Source organism: Mixophyes fleayi, chromosome 6, assembly GCF_038048845.1.
Source record: "Mixophyes fleayi isolate aMixFle1 chromosome 6, aMixFle1.hap1, whole genome shotgun sequence".
Taxonomy (NCBI): Eukaryota; Metazoa; Chordata; class Amphibia; order Anura; family Limnodynastidae; genus Mixophyes; species Mixophyes fleayi.
Genome location: NC_134407.1, coordinates 187,026,442 through 187,053,039, shown reverse-complemented (window position 1 = coordinate 187,053,039; position 26,598 = coordinate 187,026,442). Strand labels below are relative to the sequence as shown.

At 40.7% G+C, this 26,598-nt stretch overlaps 1 protein-coding gene across 1 annotated transcript; it reads left to right on the top strand.

Annotated features, from left to right (window-relative positions):
- Positions 1 to 939: 939 nt before the first annotated feature.
- Positions 940 to 25,713, top strand: DHX35 (DEAH-box helicase 35). The gene is made up of 22 exons (XM_075177580.1): positions 940 to 1,211; positions 2,704 to 2,831; positions 3,037 to 3,129; positions 4,042 to 4,119; positions 6,480 to 6,584; positions 6,817 to 6,878; positions 8,025 to 8,094; positions 8,696 to 8,755; positions 9,520 to 9,632; positions 9,775 to 9,871; positions 10,416 to 10,574; positions 10,670 to 10,880; positions 13,914 to 14,038; positions 14,455 to 14,509; positions 14,965 to 15,060; positions 17,903 to 17,997; positions 19,384 to 19,461; positions 22,088 to 22,217; positions 22,425 to 22,506; positions 22,872 to 22,943; positions 23,581 to 23,692; positions 25,026 to 25,713. Exons 1-22 carry the CDS (start codon positions 1,016 to 1,018, stop codon positions 25,068 to 25,070), a joined length of 2,262 nt encoding a protein of 753 aa, XP_075033681.1. The 5' UTR covers positions 940 to 1,015; the 3' UTR covers positions 25,071 to 25,713.
- The last annotated feature ends 885 nt before the right edge of the window (positions 25,714 to 26,598 follow it).

Below are 26,598 nucleotides of genomic sequence, written 5' to 3'. Positions count from 1 at the left end.
GACTGTAAGCTCCAATGGGGCAGGGACTGATGTGAATGAGTTCTCTGCACAGCGCTGCGGAATTAGTGGCGCTTTATAAATAAATGATGATGATGATGATGATAAGGGCTTGCCAAGGTACAGCGCACACACGTTAGTCTGATTCAAGCTCTGGGCAACTTGCACCAGCTACAGGTCAGGTGTAAGCGCTGATTGATAGTGATGAAGGTGGAATATGTACGCCAGAACACGTATTTGCTAGTAAGAGCAATTGTAAAAATGCATTTAATGTACAGTAGGAATTAATTACATCCTGATATATGTATTTCAGGTAAAAAAAAAATATAGATTTTTTTTAAATGCATTTTTATTAATGACTATATTATTAACAGGTGTTAATGCATTTCATTTTTTTCTATGCATTTTGATGGGACTTTATACTGCACATATGCATTGTGCATATCCTGCAGTGTTGTATCTTATCTGCGTATGTACTGTACAGCCAGAGTGTACTTATACCCGTATTCAAATGTAAACGTAACTTCAGATCCGCTTGTACTTGAATACGGGCGTATACGTCTGTGCAATTTCCATGCAAGTTGAGTTCACATTAAGTTCCTCAATGAATCAGGCCCTCAGTAATTTAGGCGCCCCCAAAACCATTAGCGCCCTAGGCAACCCCCTAGGTTTATCTAATGGTAGCGCAGCCCTGCTGATACTTTTTGTATGGTAATTTACAATGATGCACCTGCCAAGCAGTGTCCCTGGAAATTATTTTTAAAATGTTGGCATCTATATACTCCTGCTCAACGTAACAAAAATCCTTCTTCATTTCCCAATCCTTCTTCCCCAAAATTGTCTCCCCATTCCTCCTACTACAACGTCGACCTTTCCCCACCCCTTTACATCAGCCTTCAGACCATCACCTCCTCCTGCCTTTCTCTGCAGCCACCACTCTCCCAGCTCATACCCCTCCCTGTCCTCTCACCCTTACACCCATTATTCCCCCACCTCACCAGCTCATACACACACACTTATGTCTCGAACACTCTCTGGGCTGTTGCTAGGTTACTGCATTTGTGATGTTTCCAAGAAGCCGGAAGGAAACCATGGTGATCATAAATCAAGCACATCAACAGTCTCCGCGCATGCTCAGTTTCTCGGCCGTGCTTTCGGGGAGCCCAAAACAAAGATGGCGGCGCCCGTGGGGCCGGTGCGCTTCTGGAAGCCGGGTAAGAGTGACGAGCGTAGCCTTGGCTCGCTGCAGGTTTGTCAATGGTGTGTTAGGAGATAGTAGACTGTGTGTGATGTGCTGAGCGAGATCTAGCCCTCAGGTCTGTATGTGTTATTGCATCAGAGACATCAGGGGTAAATAGGGTCTCGGTTTGTGATGATCTGTTTCAATGTAAGGTTATTGAATGGAGTTTATGAGATGATTATCCGAAAGGGGGTTGTTTAGAGATTAGAATTTATAATAATCAAGTCCTAGACTGTAATATTCATTCATTGTAGAAGCAGTGCTACTCAGTAAGGGGGGGATTTAATATAAGTGATTATGTAACATCTCCTACCTCTCTCTTTCTATCAAAAACATCTCATCATCCCCTTTGGAATAAAAATAATTGCAAATATTGCTATCTTTGTTTTCTTATATTTTGATAGGAGACAGAAATATGTTGCTCTCTATGTCTATTTAATGGTACATGAATATGCAAAACAACAACAAAACTATGGTGGGCAATCATAGCTTTATGGGCAGTTTCCCCAGGTGCAGAGCTAATGTGGTATATAACACAGAACAGGGCCCTCTATTCTCTCTTTCACATCTGCACATTCTTCATCAACCTTGTATGAACATGCTCTCTGTCTTTATGTATCATCATCTCCAGCTATTTATATAGCGCCCCTAATTCTGCAGCGCTGTACAGAAAACTCATTCACATCAGTCCCTGCCCAATTGGAGCTTACAGTCTAAATTCCCTAATATAGACACAAGGTCAATTTGATAGCAGCCAATTAACCTACCAGTATGTTTTTGTAAAGTGGGAGGAAACTGGAGCACCCGGACGAAACCCACGCAAACACGGGGAGAACATACAAACTCCTCACAGATAAGGCCATGGACGGGATTTGACCTCATGATCTCAGTGCTGTGAGGCAGAAGTGCTAACCGTTTAGCCACTGTGCTGCCCGTGTATGTTTTCTTATACCCACTGTCAGTGCTGCAGAGTTCTCTTGGTACTTTTCAAATAGAAGATCACGACAATTAAGGGTTGCGCTGTAATAGTAACGAAGCATATATGATCAATATAATGCAGACAGCGTATTTCACACACCGCTCTTATTTTAGTTTTGCATTTTAATTATATGCCACAAACATTACATAATCAGGAACAGTACTTGTGATGTGACTGGTAATCTCTGTTCCTCCAAACCCATAGTAATAATGTCTCTGGCAATATATGTCCCTATACTATATTTTGAGTGTATCACTTCTATATTAAACTGTATCTTATTCTTATAAAATAAATGTAACTTACTATGTGTAATGTTTCATTCATATAGTTTAACCTTTGGACAAATTCAGGCAAGGTATCAAAATTATATTGGATTGCGGTTTTATTTTGGGACAATGATGTGTGTATGTAGATCATTTTTTTTTTGCACAGCGAATTGTAGAACAGTTTTAATGAAGGCTCCTGTCCACCCATCCTGTGTTTACAGGTACTGAGGGCCCAGGTGCTAGTCTTGCTGAGGAGAGGCAGAGCAATGCTGAAGTTACCTCTGTCATCTATAACCCACATACGTCCCTTTCAATAGAGCAGCAAAGGCAGAAATTGCCAGTGTTTAAGGTAAGTAAATTCCCTGGGATGTCTTGTTCTCTAAAGTGATCTAAATAAAAAGTATTAAGTCTCAGATTGTTGGTACTACTGTAGTTATAAATTGTTTCTCAGTTCTTCTGGTGCTGAAATAAGTTCTGAAAACCTAAACACAGAGTTAAATACAGTTATTGTAAATGTTTTAACTTTTATCTAAGGTTGCTTTTTGTCTACACAGCTCAGAAATCACATCCTTTACCTGGTAGAGAATTACCAGACTGTGGTAATAATTGGAGAAACTGGATGCGGCAAAACTACACAAATTCCACAGGTAATTCATTAACATTTTTTTTTAGTGCTGAACAAGAGTGGATCAGTGCAGTAAATCCAGAGTGGCCATGTTTGCATGCACAGTTTTATTCTGTCTTCTAAAATATCCACAGGAAATATTTAATGGAATAAAAGAGACCCTGAAAACATTGCAAATCAGTAGGGGCAAATGCAATTTATTCTCAAGTAGAATAAATCCTTAGGGGTAAATTTATCAAGCTGCGGGTTTGAAAAAGTGGAGATGTTGCCTATAGTAACCAATCAGATTCTAGTTATCATTTATTTAGTACACTCTACAAAATGACAGCTAGAATCTGATTGGTTGCTACAGGCAATATCTCCACTTTTTCAAACCCGCAGTTTTGTAAATATACCCCTTAGTATTCTACAACTTGGCACTGCCAACATGCAGTTTACATTCTATTGGGACTTTTAACATACCGAATATAAAACCAGTTTTGGCCACTAATTATGGCACCTTTTCAGTTTTTTTTATCTAATACAGCACAATTTCTTCCAGAAAATTGTTGAAATTTAAAAATATTTTGGTATCCGTATATATGTATTTCTTTGGTTTGCAGTGAAATAAAAACACAACAAGCTGACTGTTGCAAGCCACACATATCACCAGCCTTGTCAGTAATAATTTAGATATCATCAAAATGGCAATTTTTAGAAGATATTGAATGTGTGCGGACACTGCAATTCTAAATGGCCTTGTAGCAAGAGAATATGTGAAGTGTGTATTGTGTGGGTTTAGGGGTATGTCGCAGAAGAATTTGCATGGACGTGCCTTTTATGAGAGTGGATGGTGAGAGGTTATTGTGAGTGTATGAGTTCAGAATAATCCAATAATTGTGTATAAAATAAGTGAATCTCTATGTGTTATCTATAATCATTTTGTACAACACAGTACTTAACAGAAGCTGGGTGGACAGCGGAAGGAAGAGTAGTTGGCGTTACCCAGCCCCGCAGGGTGGCAGCAGTTTCGGTAAGAAACACGGTTTAAAAATATACATCATATTCTTTGTTGGCCCTCCTATGTACTTGGGACACAGATACTAAAGTATCTTATTTAGGTGCCTATAAACAATATTCAGATAATGACTGGTAGTGGCGAACAGGGTAGCGGTTTTCTCTCAAATCTGTCTTGCTTTATTTAAAGGCTGGCACTGAGATATGTACTGGGCCTCTGTTAGTATTGCCATTCTTTCACTAAATAATACACAGTCGCTCTATTTATCGGTGGTAGTCACTTTAACGGTGCTGATAACACCGACCATGACTACCACGAACCAAAAAGAAAACCGAAACTCGCTTGACCCACTCTTAATAAATCACTGACCTTAACAATGACAAAACAAGTCCCCGACAGTGTGCTAACAAATCACGAACAGCAGTAAGAACGGCAACCTGTTTTAAATTGCGAATTGTATATCAGTATTTTTAAAGTGGCAATGCCGCTTCTTATCGGACCTAACTCTTAGGCTTAGCGTTAGGAATAGGGTTAGGGTTAGGAACCCGGCATTGCCGCTTTAAAAATGCTGATCTACAGATAACAATTTAAATTGACGTCAAAACAGGCTGCCGTTCTTACTGATGATCGTGATTTGTTGGCACACTGACAAAACAAGTTCCCGACAGTTATCATTCATTAGGAGTCGGACAAGTGAGTTTCGTTTTTTTGTTTGGTTGGTCCAACTGCCTGTTGTTTATAGCACCTCCGTAAATTCGTACCCCACCCCTATTTAACACATATATAATTGCGTGGCCTTTAACTGGGTCTCACTGTCCCACAAAGCAGATTTATCTACAAGTCTTCAGAAAAGAAAACTGGCGTAATCATGATTATCTTGTAGGAGGATATGGCTCTGACTGGTCATGAATCGCGACCTCTGTATTCCTATCTAATTGCAAGTAATAATCAGAATTGTGTCCTGCCTAATTAATGTAAGACTGACGCCTACGGGGACGATATAGAGTAGCAGCCAGGAACCATAAGAACGGCCGTAGTCTTCACAGTACATCATAAAACACAGATTTCAACACTCACAGGTTTGATGTGTGGGTGCTTTCTAACACGGAATAAATTAGTATTCATTGGTTAGTTGAATCTAGTTAGTCTGCCATAGTGTCCTCACAGATTGTAGTTTGCTTGATATCATACTACAATCTTACATTTGTGCATGATGAGTAATGCAAATTATGTTATTATTATTTATGTCACACAAATACCTTAACTGTTTGTAAGATAAAATAAAGCAAAATTTATTACATTACAAATGCTAAATTAAAACATGGTTAGATCTACAATAAACCACAGTATGATATATCAGTCCCAATATCAAAAGCAGGTTTCGTTTGTTATACTTGTGATTGGGACTTACATTGAGTGGCAGACAATGTCCACTATCATTGGCATGTACAAATATGCTGATGCGTTCGATAGACCAAGGACTGTCCATAAACATAGCCGGGATTCTATCCTGATACTTACGTTAAAGTGCCCAACAAAATGGGTGAGATGCGGGAACCAGCGTGCGTTCCTCTTCCGTGTTCGATGTATGTGAGCCTGGATGCCTAATTAACTAGTTCTTATCTGAATTGAGGATGATACGACTGTACCATAGGCGACCTTGTACTGACCTCTGGGCAACCGTTTTTGAAATGTACCTTTGTTTTAAGAGCAATGTTGGTAGAGGCAACCATGGGAGGTCTGAAGCTGCCTTTAGGGCTATCCCTGGACCTCTCGCAAGGATGTATTTCCCTTCTGGAGGGCTGGGGTAACCTCCTGGAAAGATTTTTTTTTTTTTTTTCTTCATTTTTTAAATGCATATGTGACCAAATGTTAGTACTCTCATTGATTAGCATATTTCACACGCATCATAGTTAATTTTCTTTTTAACGCCTCATATGTGGGAAAACTCTGTGGTTACAATTCTATTCATCCTTTGTGTTGTGTTTTATTTAATGTTGCTGTAGTGCACTATCCATGTTTTTGCACCTGTACACTGTCCAAATAAATGGTGATATAACGATAGATAGTTTTTGTTTCAGCTGTGTCCTCTCTCAATTATAATACAATCACCCTCATCAGCTGGGTCCTACCTACCCCTTGTATTCATATCTACGTTTAGTTTACAGTGTATGTCCTGTCTTTCCTACTCTGAGCACTGTGACACTTTACAAATCAATGATAATAATGTAGATAATGTGTCTTCCAGTGGTTAATATATGGGCCTATTAATTTAAGCCTATGTGTGACACTGTAGAGCTATACTGGGGACTGAAGACAGATTATATAATCTACTGCAAACAATGTATTTTCATGACAGTCTGTGCCGTGTTTAGGTGGCAGGACGCGTGGCAGAGGAGCGAGGGGCTTTGCTGGGGCACGAAGTTGGCTACTGCATACGCTTTGATGATTGTACTGACCCCCAGGCCACACGCATCAAGGTGAGATCAGAAGTTTTTAATTCATTATAAACTGCTTCGTGTTTCAGTCCGAGAATTGCCCATTGGATAAATGACCCATATGACTGGTCCCATCCTGACTAGCACTATGCCTTTTGAATAATATTCCCTACCAAACTACCTGCTGCTGTTTTACCTGTTCCGCTGTTTTGATCTATGTAATGCGTATTTAGTTTTATTTATAGCTATGATTGTTGTCTGTTTATTTCAATAGTTTCTGACGGATGGCATGCTTGTCCGAGAAATGATGTCTGATCCCTTGCTCACCAGATACAGGTATGCTTCATTTATAATTTATGGAAACTTTAGCGCTTCAGTCCTATCTGGTCTATTCTTTTTGCCTTTCTTTGTATGTTTAGTGCAGTAATTGGATAATAACTTGGGATCATTATGTTTTACTAGGCATTAAGAGCTATGTAAGTTATAATTGTATTGTGTGAAATGATGTTTCCCTTATCTTTGTGTGCCCATGGTTATTTGAAGTGCTTGATAATGTGGCATAATGCACTCACTGCTATGAAATATAATTATGCTACAAGTTACTTGTGAGTTACGTGAGCTATATAACAGCCTGCTGGCCGAGCAGTAACTTGTGATAACCTTTTATATTTCTAAAGGGTGCATTATTCCTTATAATACCTTAGGAGAGGTTTTCGTTAGAGTATACATTTAGTATTTCTTTTACCTGTGCTATGTGTTTTATTTTGGGATTCTATGGCAGGGAGCCTGTACATGGCGAGCAGTGGGGGGTAGGGGTGAGCAGAGTGTACTTTGGACAGTGGTGTAGCCTCAGGCTGAGGGAACCAATATGATTATGAAGGAAAAGAGAAGAGAACCAGCGGACACTATGGGGGCTATTCAATTGTTAGCGTTAACGCTCTCAAACGAGCGCTCAAAAAATCTTAGCGTTAATACGGTAATTACTCACGTAATTTCAGCTCGCAGCTCCCTGAGTGGCGAGCTGTAATTCCGCGAGTAAACTACCGTATTAACGCTTTTAGCGTTAACGCTAACAATTGAATACCCCCCATGTATGAACATTTCTAAAATGTATAACTTATATGTGTTATCCTCTAGCTCAGACGAGATCTATCTTAAAGTTGACAAAGTAGTGAAAGATCTTGTTATATTTACTAACTAGTGATATCCATACCTCCCAACATTTAGAATCACAAAATTGTGACAAAATACGCCCTGCTCTGTTGCACCCAAACTCTGCCATCTAATCCCTGAATTTAAGAAAAACCCCACCCACTGTTGGTTATGTTCTGCCACGTTTATGACCCGCTAATCGGTATGTCCTGCCAAAATGTTGCCAGTTGGGAGGTATGAGTATCGGACAGCTGTTTATATACGTTTTAATACCACTAATTTATTTCCCATCAGTACCTTGCATAAACCTGCCTCATTTTAAACCCCTAGCGTGCTGATGTTAGATGAAGCCCACGAACGAACGCTGTACACAGACATTGCTATTGGCCTACTTAAAAAGGTAAAGTTGCTGTTCTACGTTGGCGAGACACTTTTCTTTCATTGTGCTGTGTTACCCCCATTTGTTTTCACACTCTACATATATAACCAGATTTAAGGTACTGTCAACTTTTGGACAACCACCATTCTTAAGTTCGCTTCGCTGACTTTGGGTCCACTATACTTTGGACTATTCGGGTGTCATATTTAGTTGCTGGGAGATGAGCTCTGAGTACCATTAAAGAAATGGGCTGGAGGTCTTAATGGAACACCAGAGGATAAATGTATCAAGCTGAGAGTTTTCCGGTGGGTTTGAAGAGTGGCGATGTTGTCTAGAGCAACCAATCAGATTCTAGCTATCATTTTGTAGACTGTACTAAATAAATGATAGCTAGAATCTGATTGGTTTTTCAAACTAGCCGGAAAACTCTCAGCTCGATACATTTACCCCCAGATTGGACAAGGCAGGAATATTGACAATAGTCGTCTGGTACATTCATTCCACACCCCACATGATATCCGAAGTCAGTAATGGGGAACTCTTTAAACTTTTTTCATACATAAATCTCCCAGCACTGTTTACATATAATTCTACCAAACTTATTCTCTTCCCCCATATACAGGTTCAAAAGAAAAGAGGAGATCTAAGGCTGATTGTGGCCTCGGCGACACTTGATGCAGAGGTAGCTCTTGAGACATTCTCGCAGGAATGTTTTGTATGACATCAAACCTTTTGTTCTGTTAGCTGATTTCCTGTTTGGATGTGGTGTGCCAGCCTTCAGCTGTGTTCTTCTTGCATCTTTTATCCATGTTACAGTTCTTTGCTCTATTCCCATGACCCCTCACTTGGCCTTCGAATGCATTTTATCCCCGTATCTCTTGTGCATCATTCTTCTAATACTCTTAAGCTGGTTACATATGGACAGATCCTGCCGATTGCCCGGAGTGACGGGATTAGTGTCTAATTTGGACACTCGCGCGTTTGGCCGAATTAAATGAGATCTGGCTTTTAGCCTCTGGGGTGAGCAGCTTGCGGCAACAGTGGGGGCCTATTAATAAGGACATAGTGCGACTGTGCATATAGAACAAAAGTGATCATCATTGGCATGTTGGTAAATGCAGATGGGAGATGATCAGATTGATATTGAATCGGATTGATTACCAGGCATTTTTGGGTAACGTGCTTTGATATTACAGCATTACTCCGCATTTTTTTTTACCGTACCTTATGATCCCACCACCTCCCCACTTTCCTGTTACAACCATTCTACCATGTCATCCGCACAGACAGACTATCAAAGGATGTATTTTGCATTCGTGCTAATTGTCCATGCTGTAATTTTATATTTGAACTGTCCTTTGGGATAACGTACTGCCTTTGTGTTCTGAAATGCCCTTCTCCTATTCCATGTGAGTAAATATTAAACCTCTGACCTTAATCACACAGAAATTCAAGGCATTCTTCAATCAGAACGACACCAATGACCCCAGCAGAGACACATGTGCTATTCTCACAGTGGAGGGGAGGACGTTCCCTGTAGACGTTTTCTATACGCAAAGGTCAGGATCTCTTATGAACGACCATTGTTAAAGGTTTCCTTTGTTCACCTGCTTGGGATAAAGAGACTGGTTTATCCGTTTCACCTAATTATCTCTATCTTTCTAAATTCTTATTTTGTGGTTCCTACTTTTCCTGTACCAGCCCTGTTCCCGATTATCTGAAGTCCACCGTTCAGACGGTGATGAAGATCCACCAGAGTGAGCTGGAGGGGGACATTCTTGCTTTCCTAACTGGCCAGGTAAAGCAAATAAGACGCACAGTCTAAAAGTGACCTCAAACTCTAATATTCTCACTTTATATTTGTACATAAAGAAAAATCTTTTATTTTCTCAGTTTTCTTGCTTTCATTGTTCAGAAAATTGGGTCAGTCTTCATGTAGTTACAATCTTAAAGTGAGATAATGGCTCTCTGGTTTGTATTGTCCAATGTTTAGGTAGTAAAGAAGAATTACAGCTGCTACTTAAGTCTGTTTGCACACCCAGTTGTTTGGTTGGGTATTTTGGTTGTTTTGGACCAAATTGGGCAAAACTGCTGCTTGAGGACTGCATGAGAACCCTGTTGGCCTGATGGCTGCAATCTGCCAGAGTGAAAGTAACTGGGCCCTACGTGATACAATCACGAAGGTTGTGCACCGAGTGACCAGACCCATCCGTTTTGGTCACCTGTATGTGTGGTCATGTCTGGCTCAGACCTCGTTGGTTCAGTCCACAGAACAGCTGTGTGCAGTGTGTTGATAGGACAACAGCTGTCCAGATCTTGACGATCTTTCCTCCCATCGGCAGGAGGAAGTGGAGAGTGTGGTGTCCATGTTGGTGGAGCAGGCCCGTATTCTTGCTCGATCAGGCATGAAGAAACATCTACGTGTCCTCCCCATGTACGCAGGGCTCCCCGCTTCTGAACAGATGAAGGTGTTTGACAGGGTTTCTCACAGTGTCAGGAAGGTAAGGCTGACATTTTGCTGGTTTATACAGGCTGGTCTAAGGAAGTCGGGTACATGTTTTTATTTGTACACATTCTTTTTCATTTTTCCCCTCAGGTAGTTGTTGCCACTAACATTGCAGAGACGTCCATCACTATAAACGGAATCTCCTTCGTTATAGACTGCGGTTTTGTCAAGTTGCGAGCGTACGACCCCAAACGCGCAGTGGAGTCTCTGCTTTTGGTCCCTGTTTCACAAGCGTCAGCCAATCAAAGAGCCGGGCGCAGTGGAAGGAACCGGTCAGGACAATGCTATCGGCTCTATACAGGTGATATATCTTCTCTGATCCTGTGTTCCTATTGGTCAGATCTTTGTTGCACTAATACCTCGGTGTTCTTAGTTTTGAGTGTGTATTAATGATTCAGGCAGGCATGTGCTCAAATATCTGATTGCTCGCTACTATCTTAACCACTGGCAGATCACCCTATGTCTTTCTTGGATGTCTCTAATTATTGTTCTGTTCAGATGTTGGGCTGAAATGGCGTCTGTATGATCTTTCATGGCTTGTCATTAACAGACTTGGGCAATCCGTGATGCATCCAGGAAACATACACGATCCAACTGATTCAATTTCTGCATTGCCGATTCCTTGAACACAGTGCTCAAATAATGTCCGTGTTACATGCTAGGATGCTCAGTGATGGCAATATAATGTCACTGTAAAGGGTCTTCAAAATAAATTAAAAAAAAAAGTTTAAACTAATCAAATAAAGTTAAAGATCAATAAAACAAATAATTTTCTTACCAAGCACCCCCCATAGCTCAATAAAACCACTCCAGTCACATAGTGTGTGAAAGTCACCCTATCCCAGCTTTTCTTCTACCGGAAGGATTTGTCCACGCTATTGCACTAGATTAAAAAAAAGGGGACAAGGGGGGGAAGTGGCATGTTTTTGTAGGGACTATGCTATACTGAAAGACCGCTGTTATTCCTCCAACTATGATTCTTCTCCTGCCGCTATAGCATGATTAGAGGCTATATATATAAATAGAAAATGTTTAGCTGACGGTGATATTGTTCTGAGTATACTATGAGTGTATAACCAGGGTGTGATCCGTGTCACTTGCTCATTGTCCAGCAGTAAGGGAAGATCACTTGTTCTGTGTTTGTCACCCCAGAAAACTCTCCTTCACAAACACGCTTAAAGGCAATTTCAACACACTCAGCGCGTTTCATCTGTCAGGGAATAAGAGTAATCTACTTCCTGCTTTTAACTTTCAAGTCCTTTAAGGATATTTATAAAATGCATAATAAATAATAAGTAGAGTAGTAATTATTTGTGTGTCTGTATATATTAGGAGGCATATTTGAAGTTCTGAGACAAACAATGAAACACTTACAAAATAACTGTGCTTTGTTTCTGTGCCCCCACCATCAACAAACTTCTGTTTATTTTACTTTTTATTTTTTTTTAAATTGTTCATCCCGCAAGTACATAGCTTCTATCTATATTGTCATGTGCGACAAGCATACACTGGGCTATCTCAGTAATGAGTAGACTACCATACTGGTAATACAGGGTGCCCCTGTGATTTGGTGTGAGTCCGAGATGGAGCTTAGCAACAGATCCTCAGCTTGACAAATATAAAAGTTTAAAATAATAAAAATGATTATGGCAGAAAAAGCAGAGCGTCTCCTATGCCTCATATTTTCTCTTTTCTCGAATAGTTGTTGGGCATTGTTCACATTGACTTTTAGCAACTTTTGAGTGAGGCTTAACGTAGTACCTCATTCTTCCATGATAATCCTTGTGAATTACATCATATTTCAGCCCACAAAACAACTGCCTCCTCCACTGTTTGCAGGTGACGGGTACACATGTAGAACCCTGTCATTTCTCTATCAAATAGTGGCTGTCCAGCAAATTCATACCCTGATTTTGTAGCAAGTGATATAAAGAAACTTGTGTGTGTGTGTGTGGCCAGTCTGGCGTTTTTGAGAAGCCGTGAATGTAGTGTGGATAAGTGTTTTTGGTCATTCTCACTATCATTCCTTTTTTTTGTGCTTCCAATTCTCTCCCTCAATACTTCTGTCTCCCATAAGCCTCCAGGCTGTTGTGTGCGAGTTTCCTGGGATTAGACAATTATTCGCATGCTGTCTCATGCCCCCACGCCCTGTGCACTCACAGGTGTGTGACTGTGCAGCGTTTAAATCCCTGCTGTACTCAACCGTTTCTCCCGCCGTAATTGTTTAATCATTTAAAAAATAACACTTACATACATGGCTCATCTTGAGGTTTTCTGAATTGAGGTTATTGTGCTGCTTTGTAGATATGTCCCAGGATAGAATGCACAGTGGATGTTGATATATGTATTAACCCTTTGTAAATATCTGTATAAACAGTAAATTCTGAGGTCATTGTGCATTAGGAAAAGGTGTGTATTATAAGGAATAATTGCCCCCCTACTGTAAAGTATTACAGATACTAGAAGTCACTTCGTATATCAGCGACCTCTCAGCCTACAGCTTTATGCTTTTATATCGTCCCAGAACTTGTTGACTTCTAATAGCCTTTTCGCACTTGCATCTCCCTTCTCCTATTTACTGCGCTGAGCCTACCATGGCTAACAGAATACATGGCTACTATGCAGGCACCGACCCGTGGCATGTCCCTGCGTTCTATTTGTAGCTTATGGTAGAATGAAGCAGCCGAAAATACCCAACAGGAGTTTATTGCATGACAAGTAGCGGCGCAGGTACGCCTGATTAGTAACCATAGCGGCTGCTGGCTATAACAGCTGCAAAGAGAAGCAGGGGTGCTTTGGGAGACAGGAGCAGAAAAAGTAAAAAGGATTTTTGTTTTCTGTCATTTCACATAGAATTTCACAGCACTCTAGAGCAGACCTGGACGATCTGTGGCTCTCCAGGTGCTGTGAAACTACAAACCCCAGCATGCTTTGCCAGCTGATTGACACCTGATAGCTGGCAGGGCATGCTGGGACCTGTAGTTTCACACCACCTGGAGAGCCACACATTGTCCAGGCCTGATCTAGACCTGTAAAATTAGATGTTACCAGGGTAAAAACTTAACACAATTCCAAGTATATCAAGTTCATTTTGTTCAGGATTGTTTTGTGACATTGTATCTCTAAAACCAAATGAATCTTATTCAGTCCTTTTTTATATTTTGAAAATGGTCTCTAGTCACTTTTCTGTTTGTTGCATGATATCTGCTGTGCATGATTTGTAGTCGTCTGCAGAGTGATTGTTTTGTGCAGCTTTGACCACAGTAAGGCGCTATGAATGAACACCTCTTAAATTTATGTTGCTAAAGGTTTTTCTTTTGATTTTGTGTCCTAGAGGAGGATTTCCAAAAACTTCCCCCTTCCACAGTCCCAGAGATGCAGAGAAGTAACCTCTCTCCTGTGATCTTGCAGCTGAAAGCCCTCGGCATAGACAACGTCCTGCGCTTCCACTTCTTATCGGTTAGTGATAGGACAAGCGATGCTGGTAATGATGTATTATAATAGGGTAGGACTGTGGTGTGTGGAAACTGCCATGTCAGCCAAAGTATGCTTCATGTAAACCCACACATTGGGTGTATTGTGACCCAATATAAGGGGGGACACTGGCAGTAGTTGTATAATTTGTTTTACCCCTGTCCATTGGTAAATATCTTGCACAAGAATCGTTTGTAGCTCCCAATTGTATGGTACCGAAGTGTATTTAGGGTAAATATGGGGAATGTAATTGCAAAATTACATAACTACCACTAGATGGCGCTGCAGAGCACTTCCACTGGGTCTTTTCTCTGTGCTGTATATAGCATCATATATCTATAATACAGGCATATATAATGCTTATTTGTGTGCTGTATTTATCTTCCCATCTCTTTTCACAGCCACCCCCTGCTCAGTCAATGGTTCAGGCCCTGGAGCTGCTGTATGCATTAGGAGGTGAGGGCGTCTTGTTTATGACATTGGTTCCACTTACTGTCTGTATTCCAATTAAAAAACAATTTCACCCCTTCTCCGTACACATTGGAGATTGTTATAGAATTGTGTCCTCATACTTTCTATCTCCTCTGTCTGGTGTGTAATAGTACAGGGCGTTCAGATATCTTCTGCAAATAGCAGTATGACTGATCTGCATATCGCTGTCTCCAATGCGCTGCCCCAATAAATATTATGGTGTGGATACATCTCTCCCATGGGTTTTAGGGCGGAGGAAATAAGAAGTTCTTTACATTTGACCATTACTAGAGTCTATTTGTTGTTAATACATCTCTTTTTAGTCTTCGTTAAATCTGGTTAATCGCGTCAGTGGTTTATGATGCTTTGCGTTTCCAACACAATATCCCACATAACCCGTTCTAGGAATCTTCTGAATATATTTGCGATTTTTCTCTCAGGCTTGGATAAGCATTGTCGTCTGACTGAGCCCCTTGGTGTACGAATGGCAGAGTTCCCCCTTAATCCGATGTTTGCCAAGATGCTGCTGGAGTCTGGTAAGTTTTAGGTGGGCATCTACAGCTACCTGCAAGCTCTTCGGACAAAATAATCAATTATGCAGTATGTTGTTTAGTTTTTTAAATGTGTGGCCAATGTGAACATTGGTTTCTGAATGGTAGCAGAGTTACTACTGGGCCTGGTGATGTCACCCCAGGCTCTCAGGCCAATAATATTCTGAGCATGTGCGGATCTGTACACAGAATCCCCCCCCTGATTGGCATTGCCGGTGCCCCTTCCCCTCCGCAGCAGCTGTACCCCTGCAGTGACACTAATTCCACCAGTGCCTCATTGATTAACACACAGACAGTTCTTGAGAAACTCAATGATATATGTCCTGCTTAAACGCCTTCTTTATTATTAAAATCGGCCGTTGCTGTAGTCTAAACACCAGGGACACTATTCTCAGAGCCAGTGTCTGATAGCTGGTAGCTTCCTGCAGTGTGATGTCTCTGGAGCAGGAGTTACATGCCTCTGCCATAATATAGGATGTTCCCTCATACTCTTGAAAAGAACCAGATTAAGACCCCATGGGGCCACAGACAAGATACTGACTTGCCCCACCACCCCTTCCAATTGGCCATGCCAAAAGGCCTTTCCCATGACACCCCCTTACACCATACCACTCTATTTACTACCCTTGTTGATCTTCACATTCCCGAAGAGGACAACCCTCCTACCAGTCCCACACACTCCAGCTGTGCATAGTAGGCATGCTGGACCTTACAGTACTACCATAACTGGAGGGAACATGTTGCATAATACTGGTCTGCTCCACGTTCTAGCTACATAAGCTGCTCCCCCATCAAGGTTTATTCCTACCAGCCTCCCTGGTCGCTCTGGTTTGAGGTCCCAGTAGATGTAATCGGATGCTGATGCTGAGCGGCTCCCTGTGAGTCACACGGCCTGAGCGCCAGAAGTCAGATAAATGTGTGCTGAGTCCTGAGTAAATGAATTGATTGCCTGAAATTAATTTAGAAGAAGCTATATAGCTGTCACCCACAGCTAATGTAACATATGCTTATTTATATGTTATCTGTCTTCTGTCGTTTTTCTTTACCCTCAATCAGGAGCCATGTCTTCATTTCTTCGGTCAGGCTCTAGAGACTTCATATTTTATTGCTGAAGTTCTGCTCGCTTAGTGTATATAGTTTTACTGGTTAATGAGCGTTAATGTCATTCATTATGTCTCTCCATCTCCATACTGTACGTGGTCTGATAAATATTTCCTGGTATTCCTGTGCATTTGTTTATTGATTGTTGTAAGAGTAGGCTGTGAATTCTCGTTTATGATGCAGACTGGAATGTGCACTCAGCATAGTAGACAATACAGTTTCATCCATCATATTGTAGTCTAGTATCCAAAGGGATGTTTCTTCTTTATTTTTTCCTTTCTGGACAACCCCCCCCCTTCCAAGCACCTGTAGTGAGCCTATAAATTGATGGAGCAACTTCCATTTCTGTATTTTATATATAGATATATATCTCTAATACCAACCCTCGGCCTACACTTCAAATGAACCTTCCAGTAGTAGTTTTGTACAGGAAATAGAATGTACAGGTGCATTTTGACCAATGTGACAAAAACATATATATTTACGATACTGACATTTTATAAAGTCCTGGGTTAACTTATTAAAGAGATTAAGGGTAACGTGCGGCCCTTTTGGAGGTTAGAGGACACAGCCTAAAGCGTATTGGGCTGCAGATTTTTTTCGTAGGATGTACACAGTCCATATGATGCACACTCTACCTTTCTTTCATTCACCTAGGTCAGGGGTAGGCAACCTGCGGCTCTCCAGGTGTTGGGAAACTACAAGTCCCAACATGCTTTGCCAGTAGATAACCAGCAGATAGGTGGCAAGGCTTGCTGGGATTTGTAGTTTCCCAAACACCTGGAGAACCGCAGGTTGCCTACCCCTGACCTAGGGCCTGATTTAAGTCCAAACGCAACAAAACAGCACAGAACTTGTGTGTAATTATAACCATATCTCATGATACAATTTGATTTCAATCTGGGTGGAAGTATGCTCTCATTAAACAGCGCTTGCCGTAAGTAGACACACACCGGACTGCAGTATAAAGACGTGTATACAGTAATAGAACGCAGAAAACATTTGTAAATTAAAAGAACAACTCTTAACAGTATAATAATTTATAAAAATATTTTGTTAGACATTGACCTTGCTGTACGGCCTTCGTTAGTCATTGACCTTGCTGTACGGCCTTCGTTAGTCATTGACCTTGCTGTACGGCCTTCGTTAGTCATTGACCTTGCTGTACGGCCTTCGTTAGTCATTGACCTTGCTGTACGGCCTTCGTTAGTCATTGACCTTGCTGTACGGCCTTCGTTAGTCATTGACCTTGCTGTACTGCCTTCGTTAGTCATTGACCTTGCTGTACGGCCTTCGTTAGTCCGTCCCTTCCCTGATCCACCTCTCAAGTCGTAGGAAGTTTTAAGTGTCATTTCCATTTGGACATGAATTGCATTCATTGATGTAAGGTCGGTGTTTTACTCAAGCTATGCTGCACAAATGAACGTATTTCTGAACATGCCTAGGGCCCATACTGCATTGTTCGTTGTAAATTGACGGTGTTCATCCTCCTGTACACATAGCAGGGACAATTCTCATAATAATCCAATGTGCTGCAAAGGGACATTATTATGTAGAAAAGTGTCTTCTTTCATTCCACGTGACCGTTGTGGAAACGTCAGCAGGCTTCTAGGTCTTCAAATAAAAATGAGTTGTTACAAATATAGTCATGGAAAGCTGATGGATTTGGTGACAGAGGGTAGAACCTTCCTGTTTTTGGATCATCAAGCTGTCTTTTTCTCCCCAGGAAATTTTGGATGTTCCGCTGAGGTTTTAAGCATTGCAGCCATGATGCAAATTCAGAATGTCTTCATCTTCCCTCCAAACCAGAAAGCCCAAGCGGTGAGTGATCTAGAATGAGACTTGGGTGGAGAGGCTCTATTACAAAACACAGTACTACATAGCGTACCATTTATTGTAGTAAAACACATGTATGACACTTAGGGCTAGATTTACTAAGCTGCGGGTTTGAAAAAGTGGGGATGCTGCCTATAGCAACCAATCAGATTCTAGCTGTCATTTTGTAGAAGGTACTAAATAAATGAAAGCTAGAATCTGATTGGTTGCTATAGGCAACATCCCCACTTTTTCAAACCCGCAGCTTAGTAAATCTAGCCCCTAGTATTTTTCAGTGACTTAATCATGGTAGAAATATGGTTGTTACGTATGAGTTGAATCGTTACCGGACCGCACTGTGGATCAATAAAATACTTTGGTTTTCTGCCTGCAGTAAACATTAATGTATTGATTTATACATGACAACTTTTACCAAGTACATTACTTTATCTTTCTTGCTTTTTTTTATCCTGTGTTTTTCATTAAGCATTTTATTATCTCGGTGATGCTGTTTGTTTTTTATTGTCCTTTTGGATGTGGCATAGAACTGCTCTGTGGGTAAAATTCTATACTCTGCACTGTAGTTGATTAGTATTTTATCCTAGATTTTGTAAGACAATCCAGAAACCTAAGAAATGTTTGTTGTTTTAGTAAAAGTTGCAATATAAAAACCTTTCTTTTTGTTTTAAGGTGGAAACTCCATTTAAAAAGGATAACAATATCTGTTATTTTCTTTAAATATTTTGCAAGAAAACTGTAGAGGTCCATAAATAATTATTTTTATTGGACCTACTTAAAGAGGAAGTAATGCTACTATTTGAAATTAATTTATGGCAAGAACAGTGTAGTGTTTAGTTACATACTTATATACATGAAATAAATAGTGCGCTTATACTTAACTAAATCTGTGGCCGTGCCAGGAGAGAGGCGCTTCTAAGGAGACAGCCAGTGACTGGGGGCTCGGATGACTTGTCTGCAGGAATGCACAGTTTGGATTGGTTCATTCATACATGGGGCGGGGCCAGTGACGTCACAGCAGCTCATTCCCTGCTGTTTGACCTATATCCTATCCGATCAGGACACTGTCCTATAGATGTGGGAGGTAATGAAGTGAGGAAGTTATATTTGGCACTAGAATGTCAGGGTAACACTGGGCAAAGTATTTTATCTCAATGTTTTTGTATCTGAAAAGGTTTAATTTTGTGCTTTTCCGGTCCTTTAAGAATAATTAGTAGCTAACTGCTGTTAGTTGTATTGATCACAGTTATGCAAGTTGCACAGATGATATGATCATGAGTGTAAAGTAAATTGGAGCTGACTAGAGTCCCTAATTTGCTGATGGTTTTTCTTGGATCTTCGTCATTGAAACTCCTCCCTAACTATGTCCCACAGACAAGAGAACATCGGAAGTTTGCAGTGGAAGAGGGAGATCATCTGACCATGTTGAATGTGTTTGAGGCTTTTATCAAGGTGAGCGATAACATTCTCACTGACTGACTAACGGGTCAATATATAGTTTATTAAAATGTGGTCATCGAGGGGGAGGAGCTGTGATAGTGCTGAACACAGATGGCCATGTATAGCTTATTCTATCACAAATCTTTCAGCCCTTGCAGTGTGCTGTGCATAGCGGTCTGCATCTTTTTTTTTGTAATCCTTTATTTTACTTCTGTTGTGGGTGTTTTTAAGCCAGGGTGTTGCATAAACTGGAAGCCCTGCGAATATGAGGCTGCTTTGTTATTGATTAGTTTTCTGTTCCGCCCCTTCAGTGCAGACGTTCACAATAAGCAATGGATAAAACAGCAGTGTCGCTCCACACTGACACTAAGAGGAGTAAGCATAGAGGAGTGCGTTCTCGGATGACTACCCCCTATCCAAACCTTCCAATTCAAGAATTATCAGGTGTGGCCAAATACTTTTGTCCATATAGTGTGTGTATGTGTATTTGGCCACACCTGTTAATTATTGAATTGAGGTGTTTCATTCAGACTCGTTGCCAGAGGTGTATAAAATCAAGCACCTAGCCATGCAATCTCCATTTGCAAACATTTGTGATACAAAATGGGTCATTCTGAAGAGCTCAGTGACTTCCAGTGTGGTACTGTGATAGGATGCCATTGTTGCAATTAGACGGTTCGTGAAATTTCATCCCTGCTGGATATTCCACAGTCAACTGTAAGTGATATTATTAGAAAGTGGAAGCGTTTAGGAACAACAGAAGATCGCCACGAAGCAGAAGACCACGTAAAATCACAGAGCAGGGTCAACAACTTCTAAGGTGCATGGTGCGTAAATGTCGCCAACGTTCTGCTGATTCCATAGCTGAAGAGTTCCGAACTTCACTGACACTAATGTAAGCACAAACACTGTGCGGCGAGAGCTTAATGGATTGGGTTTCCATGGCCAAGCAGCTGCATGCAAGCCTCACATCATTAAGATGAATGGCAAGCGTTGGATGGAGTGGTGTAAAGCACACCGACACTGGACTGTGGAGCAGTGGAAACGTGATCTGTGTCGTGACGAATCATGTTTCTCTGTTTGGCAGTTAGATGGGCGATTCTGGGTTTGGTGGATGCTGGGAGAGCGTTACCTGCCTGATTTCATTATGCCAACTGTGAAGTTTGGTGGAGGAGGGATAATGGTATGGGGCTGTTTTTCAGGGTTTTGGCTAGTCCGTATATCTCCAGTGAAGGGCAATCTTAATACTTCAGCATACCAAGTCATTTTGGACAATACTATGCTTCCAACTTTGTGGCCTTTGTCAGCCCTGACCTGAACCCCATCAAACATTCAAAGGTCATATATATATATATATAGTTCCCAATATCACTTTAATTTGCTTGGATGGAGTTCCTTTGTGGACAGTTTATTGTTCTTATTCTGCTGTTGTACTTTGGACAGTTGCTTGCTAGACCCTAGTTTCTACTTAGTAGTCAGCATCCGCTTAATTGTGATGCCTTTAAAGTGTGCTTAATATATTACATGTGATTATCTGCTGTGCACAAGGAAATCCCTTTACAATAACCCTAAGGGATGGCCGGTGTCTTAACTGTAGAATCAATCCAGGCCTTGCTTTAAATGACCTTAGATAATACTTGGTGGATATTGCTCTCTTCAGGAGACGTACTTAACACAAACTTTGTGCAATTGTAAATCATGGGGATTTTAACAGGGTAGCTGACTTGGCATTAAACAGACCCCGAGCCTCAAACTATGATACCTCCTTCTCGTGGAATGTATATACAATTTTTCGCTTACTCCTTTCTGATGACTGTGGTTTACAAACGCCTGCAAATAATAGCATTTTTAAAACCTTCTCTACTACCATCTATAATTAAATGGAAGTATCTAGCTAATTATGCTTTAGGTCTTCATCAAAGTGGCCTACTTGACTTAGAAATGCCCTGACTAGTGTAGCTATGTTGTTCTCTGTTAGGACTGCAGTATGACTGGGTGCCAATGAGTGTGCATGGGGGGGTATTTTATTGTTAAACTGTACTGTTAAGTTTATAAAATAAATAAATATAAATGTGTGCAATGCGGCCAGGTTTCTGTGTATTAATCACTCTGCGGTAGGGAACTATGTCAGGGTAAACAGAGGATTATTTTATCTCCGTCGGAAATGTTCCCTGTAGATTGGTGGGTTCATACCAGGGGTATGGTCAGGTAGAGTGACATCAAGTCTTAATGTGAATAACTATCTGCAGCGTAACTGACCACACTGCACTTTGCACTTTGACCTATCTTAGCAACGATTTAGCTGTTGAGCGCTATGGGGTGTGTCGCTAGCTGTTGTGAAGAGAGGAAATACACCAGTACACTTACTGTTAAGCAGTAGAAGGTTAGGGTAAGATTCATCATTCCTTTTTAACCCCATGCTTCATGTATGGAAATATACTTTTATATTTCATTGTGCTTTAATCTACATAGTTAAAAACTAATTTCGAGCTTACATTTGCTTATTATAGTTGTTGTCCAGTTGGTTATTGTATACCCACAGCCAGCCATAAGGGAAAGACCTGTCCATCACCAGGGCAGTATCTTGTGTATCCAGAATAATAATAATTCCCATTATGTGTCTTATGTCTCTTTTCAGTTTAACAAGAGCTCCCAGTGGTGTCAACAACACTTTCTAAACTACAAGGGGCTGATGAGAGCAGTCACCGTGCGGGAACAACTGAAGAAACTTCTCAGCAAGTTCAAAGTGCCCAAGAATTCCAGTGAAGGTGAGATCAGTGGTGAGCAGGAGATTGTACAGAATGTCACATCTCGTTCATTGTTTGTACCTGTTGTTCTGGTTTGGAGTGGTCAATGGACTTTATGCCACAGTTTTCTATGTCTAGGCTCTTTATGGGCCTATGCAAGTTGATTATACAAGTGTTTGTGTTCTGTATATTTTTACCTGATGATTCACCATCATCTTCTTCCTCTAGGAGATCCAGATCCCATCTTGCGGTGTATTGTGGCTGGATTTTTTGCCAATGCTGCCAAGCTTCATTCCACAGGTGTCTACAGGTAACTTCGCCATGTAAAAATGCAACAAGCATAAATTCATGTTCATGTGCAAGTTCAGTACAGTAGGATGATGGAGAATGAAGTCAGCCCTACCCCTTAGAGATGTGTACAATATTGACTTGCATATATCCTTAAGATAGACCTTTTAGGATACATTTCTTTTCACGTCCCCTATGCTTGGTGTAGTTCTTCGTGTTGATGATGATGACTGCATTTTTGTGATAGACGTATTGATAAGCGAGATTTCAACTTGCACATATCTTAATATAAGTGCAGCTCAAGATTCAGCTGTAAATGCACAGACATGTCTTTGCATGTACACAACAGCTGCATGTACATTCTAAATCATGTCTTCTTTTTCTAAGGACACTTCGGGATGGTCATGAATTACATATACACCCAACATCTGTGCTATATGCAGAGAAACCACCAAACTGGTGAGTTTATGTTTATGTCTCTGTGCAGCATAGATGAATGTTCCGTTTATATGTTGTGTTTATGTACTATGTATAATAATGCACAAATTACATTAATGTAAGTATACATTTATGTAAATTCTGTACAAAAGGTGTTGTCACTTTTGTGTTATAAGGTATAATGTACAGATAACGTGGATATAAGACATTTTCCTTCATGTTCAATGTTCTGCATAAAATGATTGTGGAAGCCTGGCAGCTTCTGAAATTCACATTAGGAAGATATAATCTAACATATCATCTAATTCTTTGGCTAGGTGAGGTTGATTCTTTTCTTTGTAAATGGTAACTACTATATTTATGTAAAAGGCCATACCACGTCTCAAGCCGTTGACTTGAATCAATAAACTGCTCTCTTAACAACATACGTAGCCTATTCAATTAATTAAATATCACACTGTTTGTAATAGAAAGTCTGAAGACAGCGTTTTGGAAATCTCACAATTTGCTTTGTTGCTCACCCATTGTAGAACTTCTGTAATAATGAACCTGTGGTCTTGTCTCCCTTTCACACGTCTCGGTAGAGTGGAATAAACATGGAGTATAAAAAAAGTTCTGCTTTCATTTTAAAGCATAACTGTTGTGTTTCTGTCCTTAGGGTGCTGTTTAGTGAAGTGATCCAAAGCACCAAATACTACATGCGAGATGTGACCGCAGTTGAGTCGACATGGCTGCTGGAGTTGGCACCACACTTTTACCAGCAGGGAACGGTAAGGCATAGGGCACACTTTATGCTTAGTAGGTTATAATTATTGTTTGCACACTTCAGTCCAATTTCTTGCTGATCCCCATTAATGGTAGTGACAGAGGTTAATATCCTACTGAAAATGGAAACACTAGAAAGTTGTGTCTAGATCAGGTGCACATGAACTCCCAAGAGCGGTAGGATATATTTAACAGGATACCATAAACTAGGATATTAAAACATAAACTTTTATTATCTTGCATAAATAAAGTAAAAAAATGATATAAATAAAATAGCGAAATATCAATAAGTGAATAAAGTGAAAGTGATTAAAATTCGCTGGAAGCACTATCTATCCAGGATGATGGGAAACTAAAGGTAGGTTTATCTAAATCACATTCACTTTATTCACTTATTGATATTTCGCTATTTTATTTATATAATTTTTTACCTTATTTAGTCAAGATAATAAAAGTTATGTTTTATCCTAGTTTATGGTATCCTGTTAAATATATTCTACCGCTCTTGGGAGTTCATGTGCACCTGATCTAGACACAACTTTCTAGTCTATCCATCTTTAGTATGTTGTACTTGGAGAAATAAGAGGTGCACCCAAAGAACAACTAATTAGAGGAGACTTGATAAAGCTGGGTACACACTACACGGTTTTCGTCCAATAATCGGCTCAATCAGCCGACATACGACCGCTCGTTCAAAAGTCGGGTCAGTGTGTGCAGTGACGCGATGGTCGAAAGTCTGCTCAAATGGACGATTGTCGCCTCATTTGGTTGGTCGTACAGTTTAATATTTTCGTTCCAATCTCGTTTCCGTTGTGTAGTGTGTATAAGTTTCCGACCGATCCACAACAGTGAGTACGAAATTACAGTCATTGCTCACGACAACATGGCTGTAAAAAGTCGCTAAAGGGACGTACGGTCTTCCCTTTATCGGTCTAAACAAGGCTAGTGTGTATGCAGTCCATGGACCGAGCGATCGGACCATCGATCGCATGTAAAATCGATCGGCATAAAAAGTTGGTGAAAAATTCTGTAGTGTGTACCCAGCTTAAGCGTTAAACACAGGGTAGACTCCCAGTAATCTGTGCAATGGAACTTCTTTTGTTAGAGGTCAACATCCTGTCAGAAAATCTCTTTAGAGGCGTCCAACCCATTTACACAATTTGGTGCATGGTTATAAAGGTTAAAGGGGACAACAACCATTAGATATTCATGTTGTCCAGACAGACTTATTTTCATTGCACTGTGATATTCCAACACGTGCTGTGTAGATCCAATACACACACCTTTGGTGTCTTTGTGCCGTTTCTATAACTCATTATTTTCCTATAATCCACACAGCATCTATCGCGAGCCAGTAAACGGGCCAAGCTGGATAATTTGTGAGCCCATTTGCATTGGTATGTAATCCCTCGGAGAGAGAATTTACTCCAGAGTCACCAACATTTCTACGTCTGACCTCAACTCCCATGGAGATCCGTCCGTCTTCCTCCCTTCAAGGACAGAATTCTGGAACCTCTCCCCCGTCTGGTGGGCGGCTTGTTAGCCGAGCACCGAGCATAATCACGTTCTGAGTCCCGGTTCTGTCACTCTGTGCCATTCTACACAACATCGTACTTGGGCACATAGAATATATATTATATATATACAGAAAGCAGTTTTATTTTTTTAAGTTGTAAATGATGGACGGAAGTGAATAGTAGTTAAGAAATGATTTAGAGGATAATATGCCTTTTGAGCCATTTAAGTGCTGCATTAGTGTTATTAAGACATTTCTATCATCCATTGTATCATGTACATCCTATGCCCTGGTTTGTGAAAGTGTAAAAATTCTCATCTCAGTCAGGTTCACCTGTAACTGGCTTAAGCACTGTTTTTACTGTAAAAAAACTACATTGACACCGCACAGTTACTCTGCAAATCACAAGGAGCTGCAAAACATTTAGAAAATCTGTGTATCTGTCCCATGGCTCTCTATACCTTTTTATAAATGTCTGTACATCGTCACAATAAACCGGAAAGTACCTCATGTCTGTGTTTTATAAACGCCTGAAGGCCAGAACCGAAATGTAGCATCGCCAATTCCTGTGCGCTCACGCCGCCATTTTTATTGGTTCCCTACAGGAAGGAGATCGTTGCTGGAATGTTTTGTAGGTTTAAATTGCTTCTACATATTGCTGAGGATATGACACTATTGTAATCTATGTACAAAGTACATGCAAATCACAATATTAGTTGGAACACTATCACTGCAACAAAGGATGGAACGTTTCGTTATAAACGTCAAGGCGTGTACTATGCCACGGAGACGGTTTGAGATGGATGCTGAATGTGTGTTTGTAAATATAACCAGGATGTAGTTGATCAGTGGTGTGGATGTACCTATGTCAATGAGAGTATAATCATGTATGTGTGGATATAGCTGCTGGGTTGTCAAGACAAGCCTGGCACTAGGTATATCTACCAGAGCAGTCTGGCATTTGACCACAGTGTGCCTATGCCATGGAATGGTAAGGTCAGAGTTTACCCAAGGAAGTGTTTTTTCCATAGGGGAGTGAATTTGTCTTTGCCTTGAATACTGTTTTCTGTGCAATACTCTATGGACCTGGCCAACTAGGTCATTGTGTTTTTAGAGAGTGGGTGGATGGCCCAGTATACCACTAAAAGGAAATTTGGCAGGGTCTTGTAGGATGGATGCCTGTATTAGACAGACATGGCTATTCCCATGGTTCTTTCATTGTCCCCATTTAACCAGTGTGATGTTTCTCAATATATAACCCCACCCTTTCAAGCACCTGCTATGAGCCTATAAATTGATTGAGCAACTTCCACTTCTGTATTTGTCTGAGAGGCATGTTGGTGTCAGTAGCTGAGAGGGAGTACTGGAGCTGAATAGCTGTTTGGAGGCTTCTGG